This window comes from Bufo gargarizans, chromosome 1, assembly GCF_014858855.1.
Source record: "Bufo gargarizans isolate SCDJY-AF-19 chromosome 1, ASM1485885v1, whole genome shotgun sequence".
Taxonomy (NCBI): domain Eukaryota; kingdom Metazoa; phylum Chordata; class Amphibia; order Anura; family Bufonidae; genus Bufo; species Bufo gargarizans.
Genome location: NC_058080.1, coordinates 40,401,075 through 40,419,917, shown reverse-complemented (window position 1 = coordinate 40,419,917; position 18,843 = coordinate 40,401,075). Strand labels below are relative to the sequence as shown.

Below are 18,843 nucleotides of genomic sequence, written 5' to 3'. Positions count from 1 at the left end.
GTAAGGTGGTGGCAGAGTTTATTTTAGTATATATTGTAGGAAGGCGCAAGGGACCGTCATTGACGGAAGGTATGTGTCACCGAGGTTCCTGGCCTCGGTGGAGTAAGACCCAGTTTTCATGTGTCAGCAGCAGTTGCTGTTTGACACCTTGCTCTTTAGTATAGCTGTAATAGCTGATCCGGGGCGGCTCTTACTGGGAGTAGTCAAAGTGCTGGGTGGGTGACTGCTCCCCGCGTTCCAGGTCGCGTTTTGACTGGCCTATATAAAAAACTCAGCCAGCAGTGTCAGCTGGTGGTAATTACCTCTCTCTCTGACAGAGGAGCTCTGGCAATCGCTGGATTGGGATCTGAGCCGTGTTCTAGGCTGGAGGCCTCAGTTTGGGAGGTCTGCTCTGTCCTGAGCAATGCCGATCGGGTGTGAACTAACACCTAAGATAACAGGTGACTCTTTTGCTGTATGAACTGTCTAGGTGTCTAGGTGTGAACGAACACCAAAACTGCAAATGGACTGTCGTACTGTTTTGTTGCCATAAGGCTACATGCACACGACCGTATGTGTTTTGCGGTCCGCAAATTGCGGATTCGCAAAAAAAACGCATGACGTTCCGTATGGCATCCGTTTTTTTTTTGTGGATCCATTGTAATAATGCCTATCCTTGTCCGCAAACTAGAAAAAAATAGGACATGCACTATTTTTTTTGCGGAGCAACGGAACGGACGTACTGATGCGGACAGCACACGGTGTGCTGTCTGCGTTTTTTGCGGACCCATTGAAATGAATGGATCCGCATTCTATCTGCAAAAAAAACGGATCGGACACGGAAACAAAATACAGTCGTGTGCATGAGACCTAAGTGTGAACAAAACACTGATGTTTTTGAGTTACAAACTGGTCTTTGCCTCTGTACCGCGTCCGCTTGTCCTGTCTACCAGGGCGAATCCCCACAGTATATATATCCAATACATGTCAATGCTTTAAATAGTGTTTTTTTTACTTTTATTTCCAACACAATCAATATTTCAAGTATTACCTTGATATCAGCATGTGTATTTTTGGGTTTTTGAGTATGTGAATAAACAGTGCCCAATCTGCGTACAATATATAGTGGATGTAATCAGGGAAGAGCACGGCATTAATACTTCCTCTGCGATCCACAAAGTCTCATGCAAGGTCCTCATCCCACCAGGATTTTACACATTATCCGATCTGGATCCACGTGTGACAAAAATATACAGTCAACAAAGCAAAGTCTGGTGGAAGCCTCTGGTTGTCAAGCATCATGGCCCTTAAAGGGGAACTCCATCATAAACACATGGCAATAAATATAATATTCTGTGCAGGAGCTTGACAGGAAATCTCAGCTTCTTTGGACAGAAACAAAAAAAAAAAATCTGATGAATTGAGACAATAAAATGACACAAAGCTTCGCAAAATCTTTGGCACAAGAGCAAAAAAAATCAATCTGGCTGTAGGATGAAGTGACAGGAAAATATCCCAGGCGGACGCCGGGGGTTGGGGCTGGATACGCTGCGCAGGCTGAAGCTGATCCGCAGTGTTTCTTCGCTGTCTTTGTGTTAGAAGCTCCAGATACAGATGTCTTTTTGGGGAGTCTCAGCCAAGAGCTGTCTTCAGGATTTACCATCCAACATGTGCCAGAGAAAGGGGCCCCTCGCTGGAAGGGGCCACACGTGACCACAGATCACTCCTAGGAGAGAAAAGAGAAAGGTGCAGGGTTATATGTATTCCCGGGAAAGGCTGCCAGCAAAGAACGCCATTATTTATATCAAACATCATATAATGCAGTGACTATCATCTATCTATTATCCATCTATCTATCTATCTATCTATCTATCTATCTATCTCCTATCTATATCTATCTATCTATTATCTATCTCCTATCTATCTATTATCCATCTATCTATCTATCTATCTCCTATCTATCTATCTATCTATCTATCTATCTATTATCTATCTATCTCCTATCTATCTATTATCCATCTATCTATCTATCTATCTCCTATCTATCTATCTCCTATCTATCTATTATCTATCTATCTCCTATCTATCTATTATCTATCATCTATCTATCTATCTCCTATCTATCTCCTATCTATCTATTATCTATCTCCTATCTATCTATTATCCATCTATCTATCTATCTATCTATCTATATATATATCTATCTATCTATTATCTATCTATCATCTATCTATCTATCTATTATCTATCTATCTATTATCTATCATCTATCTATCTAATTATCTATCTATATCATATCTATCTATTTATTATCTATCTATTTATTATCTATCTATCTATCTATCTATTTATCTATCTATCTATCTATCTATTTATTATTTATCTATCTATCTATCTATTATCTATCTTCTATCTATCTCATATCTATCTCATATCTATCTATCTATCTATCTATTATCTATCTATCTATCTATCTATCTATCTATCTATTATCTATTATCTATTTATCTATATATCCAATCTATCATCTATCTATCTATCTATCTATCTATCTATCTATCTATCTATCTATCTATATCTATCTATTATCTATCTACCCCATATCTATCTATCTATCTATCTATCTATCTATCTCTATTTATTCCATATCTATCATCTATCTATCTATGTAATGCATCTATCTATCTATCTCTATTTATTCCATATCTATCATCTATCTATCTATGTAATGCATCTATCTATCTATCTCCTATCTATCTAGCTATTATCTATCTATCTATCTACCTAGTATCTATCTCATATCTATCTATGTAATGCATCTGTCTATCTATAAGAAGTGACTTAAATTAACTAAAAAGGAGTCACTTTTAGAAGACCAGGCCCCTGATCTATTAGCTGGAGTAGAGAGCGTCTAGTTGCTTTGGAGGACCCAGTACGTCCACGTGTGGCACGGACATTTATTTCAGCACTGTGTAATGCTTCTCTCCTCCTGTGGTGGCGCTGCAGGAGAATGGAACACTGCTGGTATTTCCATAGACTGGCTGCCCACCACCATCCTTCTGGTTATGGAGGTGACCGGTGTTCCTACAATTCTGCGTTCTGATAACAGGAGCTGAGATTGTGCAGAGAAGACGAGACCGGTGAAATGTACTCCGGAGGCCTCCTCGCCTTGTGGCTCATCAGCATCCATCTCCTGCTGAGAGGAGCCGCAGGAACAGACAATGAGCTTTAAATAGATGGAAAGGCCACGCAAGGAAAATACACCCAAAAGAAAAGCCTAAATGTACCCCCCTAGGCCAAGTGCAACCGCAGTGTTCTAAAGAGCAACCTTTCCAAACCTGTGATTTTACTAAGATGCAGCCTGTGCTCATGTACTGCATACAAATGACGTTAAGGACAAGTAAACAGCAAAAAAAAGCCGTCATACATAATAATAGCACATTCAGATCAAACCCCTAAATCGGCCTTCCCATTCTCTCCTGTGTGTGGGTGACGTCAGGGTACAAGCAAGGCTTTACAGGCCCTGAGCCAAGCTCTGTGTCAGTGCGCGCTACAGCCACGACTACAGGTGAAGAAGGAAGACTGTGTAGTGTAATAGTACCAGCAAAAGGTGCACGTATATAACCGCCATGTAGTGCTGCTTAAATGATACTGCCATATAGTGCTTAAATAATACTGCCAGAAAGTGCTCAAATAATACTGCCATAAAGTGCTTAAATAATACTGCCATATAGTGATTGAATAATACTGCCCTATAGTGTTAAATAATACATCTACAAAATGCTTAAATAATACTGCCATATAGTGCTTAAATAATACTACCATATAGTGATTGAATAATACTACATATAGTGCTTAAATAATACTGCATATAGTGCTTAAATAATACTGCCATATAGTGATTGAATAATACTGCATATAGTGCTTAAATAAAATACTGCATATAGTGCTTAAATAATACTGCCATATAGTGCTTAAATAATACTGCCCTATAGTGCTTAAATAATACTACCACATAGTGATTAAATAATACTGCCATAAAGTGCTTAAATAATACTACCACATAGTGATTGAATAATACTACATATAGTGCTTAAATAATACTGCATATAGTGCTTAAATTATACTGCCATATAGTGATTGAATAATATTACATATAGTGCTTAAATAATACTGCCCTATAGTGATTAAATAATACTGCCCTATAGTACTTAAATAATACTGCCATATAACACTGTTAAATAGCACTTAACTAATACAGCCACATAGTGCTTAAATAATACTCCCATATAGTGCTTAATAACGGCACTTAGTGCTTTAACTAATACTGCCACATAGTGCTTATGTTTAGTGCAGGTTGTGGTCTTTTATTGTAGCCATGAGCGGTAGAACACTTGGGGTATTAGCCCCTTCTGCCCAAGCTACGATCTAGCGGTTATAGACTGTGAGGATCATTCAGTAATAAGCGCGGTCAGCGGACTAGAAACTACTTCTAATAGAAAGCTAACAGATATCCGTCACAAAGCCGCCTTTCCTGATCATCAAATGTCACACAATGTCATGCAGTGAGGAAGAAAGTGTATTACCAGCAGTTACCTGCAGGTGGTGCTGTCTACCATCACTAGTCTTTATCAGCTTCCTGTTTGTAGCTTTTAGAAACTGCCCTCAGAGACAGCCTGAAGCTCCAGGGGCCCCAGTGCAAAAACTGCAGCAGGGGCCCCCACCTACCATGTGCCATTTATAATACACGTGGCAGACATGACCCGGGTGACAATTGCTACCTCTGCCCCCCCTCTGCCTATGGTGACATGCCACAAAGGGATGGGAGCGTCAAGCTGCATAGACCACTAGGGGGAGCTCCGGGTATACAGATTTGTATGCAGGGAGCACCCCCTAGTGGTGATCGCAGGCAAACATTATGACTGACCAGAATAAGGGGAAACAGTGGCCTTGTGGTCCCCCTTTCACTAAGGGCTAGCTAAAGAATAAGACCTATATAAAGGGTGTTTCTCCTTAAAAAGGGGGGTCTGTGAACTGTCCCAGGGGCCACTGATGCCTAGGACTTGGGGGCCATGGTGCTATTAATTTGAGGTTGTGGCCCACCAAGAGTTATGGTCATGACTCCCACCAACATTATTTTTAGAGTCATCCCAGCAATTTAAAGGTGTTGTCCTAATGTTTAATACTGATGGTCTATCCTCAGGAGAGGTCATCAGTATTTTATCGGTGGCGGTCCGACTCTCTGTACCCCTCCGACCTGCTGTTTGAAAACAGCTTACCAAGCACAGCGCCGTCCATTGTATAGTGGCCGTGCTTGGTATTGCAGCACAGGCCCATTCACTTGAATAGGACTGAGCTGTGTATCGGCCACGTGATCGGTGAACGTGACATCACATGACCTAGGAAGACAGGAGGGCCACGTTCTCTTCAAACAGCTGATCGGCGGGGGCCAATCTGATACTGATGACAAGTTCAATCTGCGGCTGGAAGAAAAAATGGAAGTACTCCCAGCTAATCTGTTTTGCGCTTTCATATAAGGGCTCATGCACACAAACGTATTTTCTGTCTGTGTCCGTTCAGGTTTTTTTAGCAGCCCGTATGCAGAACCATTCGCTTCAATGGGTCCGCAAAAGAAAAATGGAAATGACTCTGAGCGCATTCCGTTTCCGTATATGTCCGCATGGTCGTTCCGCAAAAAAAGATAGAATATGTCCTATTCTTGTCCGTTTTGCGGACAAGGACAGGCATTGTTACAATGGATCTGCAAAAAAGATGTCATCCGTATTTTTTGCTGATCTGTGTTTTGCGGAACGCCCTAAATGAAGTGCTGCGCCCCCTTTAATTCCCTGTGACATCTATTTATTCCTAGCCTCCTATATATGTAACATACCCATGATGGATGGGGGTATATCCGTGCCTCTCCGGCTCCGGTCGGCCATGCTTTGCCCCCCCGTCACCGCTCTACATCCTGCACGACTGTCTCGCTCATTTGGCACGGTGTATTCGGAGAGACAGCCTGCTCTTCAGGGAGGGACACACAATATTTGGACTGTCAAGCAGCGCCACAATCAGAGCGTCAGCGAGTCTGAATGGTGCCAATCTGCGGACAGCTGCATCTGTTTTGTGTTGGGGCGGCTGAGGACTGGAGGCAGCTTTCCAGCTGCAGGAGATCCGCAGGTTCACCGCCTCTGCCCCGGGCTATACATTGTACTACTTTACTACTCTCTAAGAAAATATTGCTTTGAATCCCTAAATCTGTCCCGGCGTCCACTTAAAGTGGAGACCCGAGGGTGGCCTATGGCATCTGGAATTTATCATACTGTAATGTCATCATTTTATAGGCAATGACCCTTTAAAAGGGCTCTCCGCTTATTTCATCTGATTACTAGGTCAGTAAGAAATGGAAAAGGAAAGAAAAGCCATGCTTTCTGCCACCTTACTGACCCTGAGTGATCTGTAGCTTAGGATATGCTTGCTGCCTTAACAACCCCACTGCAAACTGGACTCTCTTAAAGGGGTTGTTCGAGATTTTGATATTGACGGCCTGTCCTCAGGGGGGTGCCTCTTCCTAGACCAGTGACGTCCCATTCATCGGTCACATGGCCAAGGTGCAGCTCAGTCCTATTCAAATCAATGGGACCGAGCTGCAGTACCAAACACAGACACTGTCCAAAGGATGGCGCTGTGCATAGTAAGCTGCGAGGAGGCTGTGGCGCCCATGACCTCCACAAACAGCTGATTAGCTGGGGTGCCAGGAGTCAACTCCCACCATGCTGACAGTGCCAGACTGATGACAATGAGAATCGAACCACCCATTTCTAGAAGGAATAACAGAGGGACAATACAGATAAGAATGGGACATGCAAGCATTTACTAAGACAGATGTGCCAAGAGAGATGACAACTGGTCAAGACTCAGCCCATGACATTTCTCGTTTCAGGCTGCATAATTAATCAGATTTTTCTATAAATACATTTAGGTGGAGAATCCCTTTAAGATGCAGCAGGGCAGCAATAACATTTTAGCAATTATAGTATGCTTTCTGTAATAAATGTGGGTTTCCTCCTCCACACATGTCTTTGTCTGGAATGAACCTACACTGTCCAGTCCACCTCCATCTGTCCCCAGCAGCTATGACACTCAGACCTCCATGGTGAAGCCCTGATAGTCTTCATGTAAACCAAATCTGCTAAGCTAAAAGGACTCCACTGAACACCTCAATTCCTGACCCATGAGCTCAGCTACTGTGGATTCCTGAACTCTATTGAGGACCCCTGAAAGCTTCTGAAGACCCTTCACAGTGTGGCCACTTGAACTATGCTACTAAGGACCCCTGAACATATCTACTTTGGACCTCTGAAATCATAAACTATGGACGCCTGAACTCACCTACTGTGGACCAGTGAACTCATGTACTAAGTACCTATATTGTGGACCACAAAACTCATCTTCTGTGGACCACTGAACTCATCTACTGAGGACCCCTGAACTCATCTACTGTGAACCACTGAAAACATCTTCTGTGGACCCATAAACTCATCTACTGTGAACCCCTAAACTCATCTACTGTGTACCCATAAACTCATCTACTGTGTACCCATAAACTCATCTACTGTGTACCCATAAACTCATCTACTGTGGACCCCTGAACTCATCTACTGTGGACCCATAAACTCATCTACTGTGGACCCATAAACTCATCTACTGTGGACCCTCAAACTCATCTACTGTGGACCCCTAAACTCATCTACTGTGGCCAATAAACTCATCTACTGTGAACTACTGAACTCATCTACTGTGTACCGATAAACTCATCTACTGTGAACCCCTAAACTCATCTACTGTGTACCCATAAACTCATCTACTGTGTACCCATAAACTCATCTACTGTGTACCCATAAACTCATCTACTGTGGACCCCTGAACTCATCTACTGTGGACCCATAAACTCATCTACTGTGGACCCATAAACTCATCTACTGTGGACCCTCAAACTCATCTACTGTGGACCCCTAAACTCATCTACTGTGGCCAATAAACTCATCTACTGTGAACTACTGAACTCATCTACTGTGTACCCATAAACTCATCTACTACGGACCCCTGAACTCATCTACTGTGGACCCATAAACTAATCTACTGTGAAACAGTGAACTCATCTACTGTGGACCCATAAACTCATCTACTGTGAAACACTGAACTCATCTACTGTGGACCCATAAACTCATCTACTGTGAAACACTGAACTCATCTACTGTGGACCCATAAACTCATCTACTGTGGACCCATAAACTCATCTACTGTGGACCCCTAAACTCATCTACTGTGGACCAATAAACTCATCTACTGTGAACCACTGAACTCATTTTCTGTGGACTAATAAACTCATCTACTGTGAACCACTGAACTCATTTTCTGTGGACCCATAAACTCATCAGGGGTCCACAATAGATGAGTTTATGGGTCCACAGAAAATTAGTTCATTGGTTCACAGTAGATGAGTTCAGGGGTCCACAGTAGATGAGTTCAGTGGTTCACAGTAGATGAGTTTATGGGTCCACAGTAGATGAGTTTATGGGTCCACAGTAGATGAGTTTATGGGTCCACAGTAGATGAGTTTATGGGTCCACAGTAGATGAGTTTATGGGTCCACAGTAGATGAGTTTATGGGTCCACAGTAGATGAGTTTATGGGTCCACAGTAGATGAGTTTATGGGTCCACAGTAGATGAGAGAACTCATCTACTGTGGACCCATAAACTCATCTACTGTGAACCACTGAACTCATCTTCTGTGGACCCATAAACTCATCTACTGTGAACCACTGAACTCATTTTCTGTGGACCACTGAACTCATCTACTGTGGACCACTGAACTCTGTTGTAGTTCACAGGTAGCAGGCTCCAAATGAATGTTTGGCGCACTTCTCAGTTAACGTACTGTGGACCTCTAAGCTACTGTGGACTCTTGAACTCAGCTATTGAGAACCCCTATAGTCAGTTATTGATGTATCTACTGAAGACCCCTGACTTCAGATACTGAGGATCTTTGGGCTCCTCTACTTGTAGACCCCACACAGTGTATACCCCTGAGCTGCTACCAAGGGCCTCTGAACTCTTCTTCTGAGGAACTCTGAACTCAACTACAAAAAATCTTGAAATTCACCTACCTTATACTGTAATGTCACATCTAATCACTGTCAATAGCCTTAAAGGGCCAGTTTTGCAGTTATGTACCAGTGTGTAAGAAAAAAAAATAGAAGGCAATTACGGTAAACTTAAAAAGTTCACGTCAGTAGTGCACCCATCCTGAATCTGGTGCTTCTGCACTGCACGGTAACATAACCGAATAAAAGGAAACTGGACGTCATCCACAATGTTATCATTCACATGAGATAAGCACATGTCTGCACCGTCCACCTCCTCGGGCCACACACATACATCTCCATGTGATCACAGGTCAGGTGATTATGTAATTTCATTGCTAATGAATTCCATAATACAGATGAGATTGTCCCTGCTTATTTCACACCCACCTGAACCCAGCCCTGTCCAAGGACAACATACAAACTTAAATGGGTTAAGTCATGATTGAAAATCAGACATTATAGTACATGACAGTCTCTTTCTAACAAAGCTAGAGCCAGCCCTGTACCTCACATGGATCCAGAGATCTCCCCATTCATTGCTGCAATGGCTCTGCTAGATTTATTTCAAGCTGGCAGCTCAGGGGCGTGTCCTTCCTGATGCAGCTCGGGGGGGGGGCGTGTCCTTTCTGCTGCAGCTCTTTCCCTGTAACTGTCACAGCTTCTAACAGAAGGGCTGGTGGCAGTTGAAGATTTAAACAGAGTGCATGCGACCACCTCAGTGTGATGGACGGAGAAATAAGGAAAAAGACAACCAGCAGGTGGCGCTATGTAGATACATTTTATTGATTACCTAACTGGCTATACTACTGGCTGGTTTGAAAAATGTAGAATATTTTTTATGACACAACCCCTTTAATGTACATCTGTCAGATTCAAACTCGGGTCCCTTGTGCTTCAGAGCAGATCATGGAGCCACCATGACTTCTCTCCCCATGCCATCTATTTATTGTATTCTAAACTACTGTGTGCTGCACCTTTAATTATTCTGCTCCCAGCGCCTGTCGCTCCAGCAGCTGTTTAACATAACTTTATCTTTGATCAAGTGTCTTATAAATCCCCTAAGATTTGTTGTAACTTCACTGGTTGTTTTTTCTGAAAAGCGGGAGGATTAAGAGCTTACTGTGTTATTCCTTTGGAGACTTCGGAAAATGGCTATGCTCTACTGATCCTGCGGGACATACATCTAAATATTTATGAGGCAGGTTAGAGGAGGCATTAGGACTGGGAGAGACACAGATTATGGTTGTTATGTACTAAAGCTGGTCATACATAGGACAATGTGACCCTCGATCCGACCAACGTTCTGATGTTTTCTGATTCTATTTTGCTGTTGTTGGGATACCGAACTTTAAAACAACAATGATGGAAATAATTATGTAAAAACTACCACTAATTACTATAACATTAAGTAGAATACAAGAATATAACTACTATAATACTGCTCCTATGTACAAGAATATAACTACTATAATACTGCTCCTATGTACAAGAATATAACTACTATAATACTGCTCCTATGTACAAGAATATAACTACTATAATAATGCTCCTATGTACAAGAATATACTACTATAATACTGCTCCTATGTACAAGAATATAACTACTATAATACTGCCCCTATGTACAAGAATATAACTACTATAATACTGCTCCTATGTACAAGAATATAACTACTATAATACTGCCTCCTATGTACAAGAATATAACTACTATAATACTGCCTCCTATGTACAAGAATATAACTACTATAATACTGCTCCATGTGTACAAGAATATAACTACTATAATACTGCTCTTATGTACAAGAATATAACTACTATAATACTGCCTCCTATGTACAAGAATATAACTACTATAATACTGCTCCTAATGTACAAGAATATAACTACTATAATACTGCTCCTATGTACAAGAATATAAATACTATAATACTGCCTCCTATGTACAAGAATATATCTACTATAATACTGCTCCTATGTACAGGAATATAACTACTATAATACTGCTCCTATGTACAAGAATATAACTACTATAATACTGCTTCTATGTACAAGAATATAACTACTATAATACTGCCTCCTATGTACAAGAATAGAACTACTATAATACTGCCTCCTATGTACAAGAATATAACTACTATAATACTGCTCCTATGTACAAGAATATAACTACTATAATACTGCTTCTATGTACAAGAATATAACTACTATAATACTGCTCCTATGTACAAGAATATAACTACTATAATACTGCTCCTATGTACAAGAATATAACTACTATAATACTGCTTCTATGTACAAGAATATAACTACTATAATACTGCCTCCTATGTACAAGAATATAACTACTATAATACTGCTCCTATGTACAAGAATATAACTACTATAATACTGCTTCTATGTACAAGAATATAACTACTATAATACTGCTCCTATGTACAAGAATATAACTACTATAATACTGCTTCTATGTACAAGAATATAACTACTATAATACTGCTCCTATGTACAAGAATATAACTACTATAATACTGCATCCTATGTACAAGAATATAACTACTATAATACTGCCTTCTATGTACAAGAATATAACTACTATAATACTGCTCCTATGTACAAGAATATAACTACTATAATACTGCTCCTATGTACAAGACTATAACTACTATAATACTGCTCCTATGTACAAGAATATAACTGCTATAATACTGCTCCATGTACAAGAATATAACTACTATAATACTGCCTCCTATGTACAGGAATATAACTACTATAATACTGCTCCTATGTACAGGAATGTAACTACTATAATACTGCTCCTATGTACAAGAATATAACTACTATAATACTGCTCCTATGTACAAGAATATAACTACTATAATACTGCTGCTATGTACAAGAATATAACTACTATAATACTGCTGCTATGTACAAGAATATAACTACTATAATACTGCTCCTATGTACAGGAATATAACTACTATAATACTGCTCCTATGTACAAGAATATAACTACTGTAATACTGCCTCCTATGTACAGGAATATAACTACTATAACACTGCTCCTATGTACAAGAATATAACTACTATAATACTGCTCCTATGTACAGGAATATAACTACTATAATACTGCCACCTATGTACAAGAATATAACTACTATAATACTGCATCCTATGTACAAGAATATAACTACTATAATACTGCCTCCTATGTACAAGAATAAAACTACTATAATACTGCTCCTATGTACAAGAATATAACTACTATAATACTGCTCCTATGTACAAGAATATAACTACTATAATACTGCCTCCTATGTACAAGAATATAACTACTATAAAACTGCTCCTATTTACAAGAATATAACTACTATAATACTGCTCCTATATACAAGAATATAACTACTATAATACTGCTCCTATATACAAGAATATAACTACTATAATACTGCTCCTATGTACAAGAATATAACTACTATAATACTGCTCCTATGTACAAGAATATAACTACTATAATACTGCTCTTATGTACACGAAGATAACTACTATAATACTATAATATAACGACTATTTTGCTGTGGACAGAAGTATCACCCATGGATGCAACTACAGACAAAACTATGAATGGGCCCAGAAACAGATGCTTGGACCCCACTGGACCGGGCGCCCTACAGGCTGCACGCCTTGATCTTGCAGTACCCGACTGTATGCCATACCCAGTGCACTATATAGCGTTCTGTGATGACCTAGAGCAGGAGAGACTCTCTCTGGAATGTCCATCACATCAGCACACAGAGAACAGAAGGACCCAATGACAACTCGCAATAAAAATGATGAAAGTGTTTATCACAGGGAGGACCAGAGGATGAGGCCCTGTGAGACATAAATCCGCTGTCAGCTCACTAATGGCGCTAAGTGAAAACACCGTCCACTCCTTGGGAGCCCCTGCATAGGACTCAGGGCCCCCTGTATAGAGTGAAGTAACCAAAACACTGCATGGACCCTCAGCCAACGGTCAGCATAGGTGATAGGTGTAGAAACTGATGTATATTCTATGTGTATTGGATGGGTACTGCTGTATGGTGGATGGGGTTACCGGCGGCACTGCTACAATGCATTCAGAAAGTTTTCAGACCCTTTCACTTTTTTCATTCCAGTTTTCCCATCATTTTGCGCTCAGTCCCCCATAAAGAGAACGTGAGGACAGACTAATTTATTGAAATGGGAAAAGTATAATCTTGCATGGACATAAGTCTTCACACCCTTTACTCAGGACTTAGTTGAAGCCCCTTTGGCCGTGGTTACAGCCTCCAGTTTTACTTGGGCGTGATGCCACAAGGTTTGCACTCCTGGATTTGGGGGTTTCCTTCCATTCTTCTTCGCAGATCCTCTCAAACTCTGTCAGGTTGGATGTGGACCATTGGTGGACAGCCATGTTCAGATCTTTCCAGAGATGTTTGATTGGGTTCAAGACGGGGCTCTGGCTGGGCCACTCAAGGACATTTACTAAGTTGTCCCTAAGTCACTCCTGTGTTGTCTTGGTTGTACGCTTAGGGTTGTTGTCTTGTTGGAAGATGAACCTTCAGAGCACTCTGGGTCAGGTTTTCATTAATAATATCTCTGTACTTTGCTCCACTCAGCTTTCCCTTAACCAGTCTCCCTGTCCCAGCCACTGAAGAACAACCCCGCAGCATGATGCTGCCACCACCATGCTTCACGGTAGGAATAGTATCAGGCAGGTAATGAGCAGTGCCTGGTTTCCTCCAGACATGACAGTTAAAATTGACGTGAAAAAAATCTTGGTTTCATAAGACCAGAGAATCTTGTTTCTCACGGTCTCAGAGTCCTTTAGGTGCCACTAAGTCAGATAAATGAGTGGAGTAGAGGTGGACTTTTTAAAGGCACAGTAACAGGTATTTGAGAGCCAGAATTCTTGCTGTTTCTCAGGTGTTCAAATACTTCTGTTCAGCCGTGCAAGGCAAATACATTCTTTAAAAATCCTACATTGTGAATGTCAGATCGTCCATGATTTCTTAGTGGGAGAACTTGCAAAATCGCAGGGTGTTCAAATACTTCTGTTCCTCACTGTATTTTGTATGTGCAATGAAGTAACTGCTACTTCTACAAGGGTACTCCCGTGGCTGTGTCCTTGGCACTATTGTATGACCACGGATACATGGTTGCCACTAGTGTATGCCATTGATATGTGGCTGTGTATGACCACTGACAAGTCGGGCATCATTTAAAGGGGTATTCCCGGACACTGAACACATCTCTATCTCATTATGGTATATCACTATTGGTACTTTACTACAGCCATGCACTCTGTATATACCGCTATACACATGTACTTTACTCTGATGTAAGGTAGACACAGAAGATGCCAAAAACAAATATTCCACATATTTCACACACATGACGCCCAGCAATGCTCTGTAAGAAGCATCAAGGTCAGTTTCCTGTATGATCTTGAAAACAATAAGAATTCTTCCAAAAAGTCATGTGAAAGGAAGTGATTGTACCTCCCTCATAGCGAGGACTGAGACCGGAATACCGCCTGATAACCACGTAGCCCAGGATTCACAACATCTATCTATTATCTGTATCTATCTATCTGATATCTATCTATCTATTATCTCTATCTATCTCTCTAATATCTATCTATCTGATATCTATTATCTGTATCTATATCTCTATTATCTATCTATCTTATTATCTATCCATCCTTCTATATCTATCTATCTATCTATCTGTCCTCTGTAGACATACTAGTATATCTAATATCTATCAATATACTCCCCCATTCATTATATGTCTATTATTCATCAATCCATCCATCATCACCTATCTATAGCATAGTAACATAGTACATAAGGCCGAAAAAAGACATTTGTCCATCCAGTTCGGCCTGTCATCCTGCAAGTTGAGGTAGAAGCCAATTTTCCCCACTTAAGGGGAAAAATAATCTTTCCCGACTCCAATCAGGCAATCAGAATAACTCCCCGGATCAGCGACCCCTCTCTAGTAGCTATAGCCTGTAATATTATTACACTCCAGAAACTACATCCAGGCCCCTCCTGGAACTCTTTTAGCGACTATCTATCTATCCTTCTCTCTAGGCAGCTATCCATTGTCTATCCATCTACCCATCCATGCAGAGGCAGATTAGCCATAGAGCTTAGAGGGAAATTTTCCAGTGGGCCGGTGTCCAGGGTCCGCCCGGACCCTCCTCAAGGCCGGCCAGCGGAAGTTTTTGGTGATGTATTTTGTGATGGACTGTGGTATCTGGCTATGTTGGGGCGGTATGATGTGCCACAATATGGTATTCCAGGCCCTGCCTTTCATCAATTTCGGCCCAACTACAAAACAAGGGCCACTTTTAGTATTTTTCCAGGGCCATCCACATCTATCTATTAATCTATCTTATGTCTATCTATCAATTATCTCATTATCTATCTATCTATTATCTATCCCATATCTAACTATCTATCTATCTATTTATTATCTTCTATCTATATATTATCAATCTGTCTCATATCTATCTATCTATCTATCTCATATCTATCTATTATCTATCTTCTATCTATCTATCTATCTCATATCTATCTATCTATCCTTCTATATCTATCTATCTATCTCCTATCTATCTATCTATCTATCTATCTATCTATCTATCTCTAATATCTATCTATCTCCTATCTATCTCATATCTATCTCCTATCTATCTATCTATCTATCTCTATCTATCCCCCTCCATCCTTCCAGTATACTCTATGTAATTACTTTACCACCTCATCACCGCGGTGGTTTTTATGCCGCACCTCCCGATGTGGCAGATATCACGCCGTGGCTATTACCTTTTTAATCCATAAATCTTTCCTGTGTGGAAACATCTCTAGTTATTTTATTTTTTTCCATGTCCTCCTCTCTTCTGCAGATCTAGTTTCACTGTGATAAAACCCATAGAAATATCAATATGACACACGCGGTGAACGAATTTCAAAACCGCAGCCGACAAGTTTTATGAAGCCCCAACTGTTCTGCTGTTCTTCATAATCTGGTTTCCTCTCTCATAAAGAGACCTTTAGCACGGTTTTTCCTTGTGCCTCTGAAACAGCTGCTCTCACTGTAGTATCCTGAGTGATGATGAGGTCCTGAAAGTGTTTTTTTGGAACAGATGGCCAGGAGAGAGCTGTAGAGCATGCCAGCAAAATGCTGGGGAATGTGCCAAATCCAGCAGAGACTGAGTGCTTTGGGTTCCAGCTCGCGTGCCTTTCCTCTGCCCTCTGCCCTGAGTGGCGCCAGTAGGACTTCCCAACTAGCACTCTGAACATCTGGAGTCTGAGACTGCCAGAGAGAGACGAGGGGGGTGGCGGTGGAAGGGAGTGGGGGATAAAAAGAAAAAAGCATGCTTCAGCTGGAGCCTGTGCTCTCCACTGTCTGGAGAACAGATGAAATAAAAGAATAAGAACAGGACCTTGCAAGCTTATTTAACAGCTGCGGTCAAAGAAAAATACATATATGCCCGCCATCCGGGGTTAGGACTGTGCTGAGAGTTCACACGTTCCTATATGGTCAATTTATTACTTTATATATAAAATGTATGTGGTCTATATGAGGTGTGGTGAAGGAAAAATGCTACTAGGTCCTGTACAGTTTTTAAAGGGGTTCTCCACTACTTGGGCCCCTAACCATAAGCTGATCATACAGTGGCCCCCTACTGAGACCATCAGCAATCAACTATAATCTGCAGGAAAAACTGGAAGTAAGGGTTTAATTCCCCTGCAGCACTCCTCCAGGGGAAATTGAGTATTACACAGTTTTCATTCAAATCAATGGTTTGTCTATGTAATGTAGGACAGGTCAGGTCCTCCAGAGAGCAACGCTCTTTAGAACCACTCTCCAATCTAGGCCAAGAGATGAGGACCCACAACTGAAGACCTAACCCCTCCAACTATAAACTCCCTGATAAAGTATTATGGAAATGGGCTTTCTAAGCTGAGCAACCCCTTTAAGAAACTTTTTCAAAACAGCCAGTTACTGCATGCTGAGCAAATACAGCATCAAGATTTGTCACATGACTAGGTCTATGTTCAGAAAAAAAGTTACAGGAGATTGGGGTATCAATATTTGGGGTTAAAGGGGAAGCACAACAAGACAACCCCCTTTATGACAGTCATAAGCCTACTAGTGGCTATTGTAGAAGGAAACGTCCTCGTATGGACCACTCCATTTTCTAAGTATGTTCTCTTCATGAGATAACCCCTTTAAAATGGAATTTAAAGGGATATGAAAAGGAGTGGTCCTAAAGAGAGAACCCCTTTAACTTTCACCTGAGCCCCACAATGTACTGCTCTCCAGTAACCGGAAACTGGTAGACTCCTGAAGAAGAAAACCTCATGTAACCATGGTTAATCAACGTTTCATGTGCATTTCAACTAGTTTTTGAAAAGTGGATTTTTCCTTGATCTTTTTCCTATTTCTTGGCTCTTCACGGCTCTTCTGTCCTTATTTACTAAGACACCTCGAACACACAGTTGAGAGAACGTCTACGTAAAGAAATGTCTCGGTCAGCACTTGGCCAAAATAAAAATGTTCATCTTTTTATTTTTCACTAGAGGCATGAAGATATTTTTTGAGTGAGGGATCGGTACAATAAGGAAAGTCAGAAAATCAAGCCATGTGGTACTGGATAGTCTGAGGAATACCGTGAAGGCAAGAAATAAGGGTAGAGCAGACAGGTAATATAGGATACTGGACCTAGGCCATGGTTTGGGGGATGTTCCTGGCCAAGAATGGACCTTATACAGGGCAGCAAGATTCCCAGTTATCTCCCCCAGAGGTTGCTGTAAGGCTATATGATGGCACTATACAAACACTAAAGAAAAGGCTCATGGGCCTGGAGGCCACAAGCTATATGGCATGGTTGCATTTCAGAAGAGGGATGTAGACTGTGTGGCAGGACCCCAAAGCAGATACTGTAGGCCTAGGTGCTCAAAAAGAATTCTTAGAGCAACCACTGGCCACCTGGTGGGACAGTCAAGATACATGGGCTAGACAATGAGAGTGAATTACCTGGGAGTGGGACTAGCATACAACTTTATATACACTGTGCCCCATAGGAAAGACTCAAAACCATGACATCCCCATCAAAGCTTTTCATGTTCTTCTCTTGCCACCATACGGTGAAGGCTTGAAAATTGACCAAGGTTTTTCTGGTTTAGCAGCTGTTCCATAACTTAAAGATAAAATAAATTGAGGCCTTTTCCTGTTTTGTCCTCTGGCAGCGGAATGGCTGAACATTGTTCTATCAATTTTTGGAAGGGGACTTTGCATTTTTTTACATTTGGTCCCTGGTCTAAAAAAAATCATTAAAATCAAGTATTAGAGCAGAGTCGGGGTCCAGCTGGTTACATACTTAGTGTAGCCTGCAAGCAGTAGCCTGTGAAACGTGAGACTGTGATTTAAGCCCGCATGTCTGGGTCACTGCCCGATAGCAGTATATTATTCTCATAGGCTCAATATTTAAAGGGACAGACTCCACTAGTAGATATCACTTATTTATCTCTTTATAGTCAGTGGAAGACACTGGTATGCAGCAACCCACACAGGGAGCTATATATCTCGGCACATTTCTAAATTGTCTAATGAGGGAAAAGCAGCCATTTTGACCTCCAGAAGTAAGAAGGAAAGCCATGGTGAAATGGGACACTGCCC

General features: G+C 41.1%; 1 protein-coding gene across 1 annotated transcript in view; it reads right to left on the bottom strand.

Moving 5' to 3' along the window:
* Positions 1-979: 979 nt before the first annotated feature.
* Positions 980-18,843, bottom strand: part of ATOH8 (atonal bHLH transcription factor 8) — a 38,217-nt gene continuing 20,353 nt past the window's right edge. Inside the window, exon 3 of the mRNA XM_044277609.1 lies at positions 980-1,705. Within this exon, the coding sequence (XP_044133544.1) occupies positions 1,700-1,705 (6 nt within the window). The 3' untranslated portion in view covers positions 980-1,699. The remainder of the gene's footprint in view (positions 1,706-18,843) is intronic.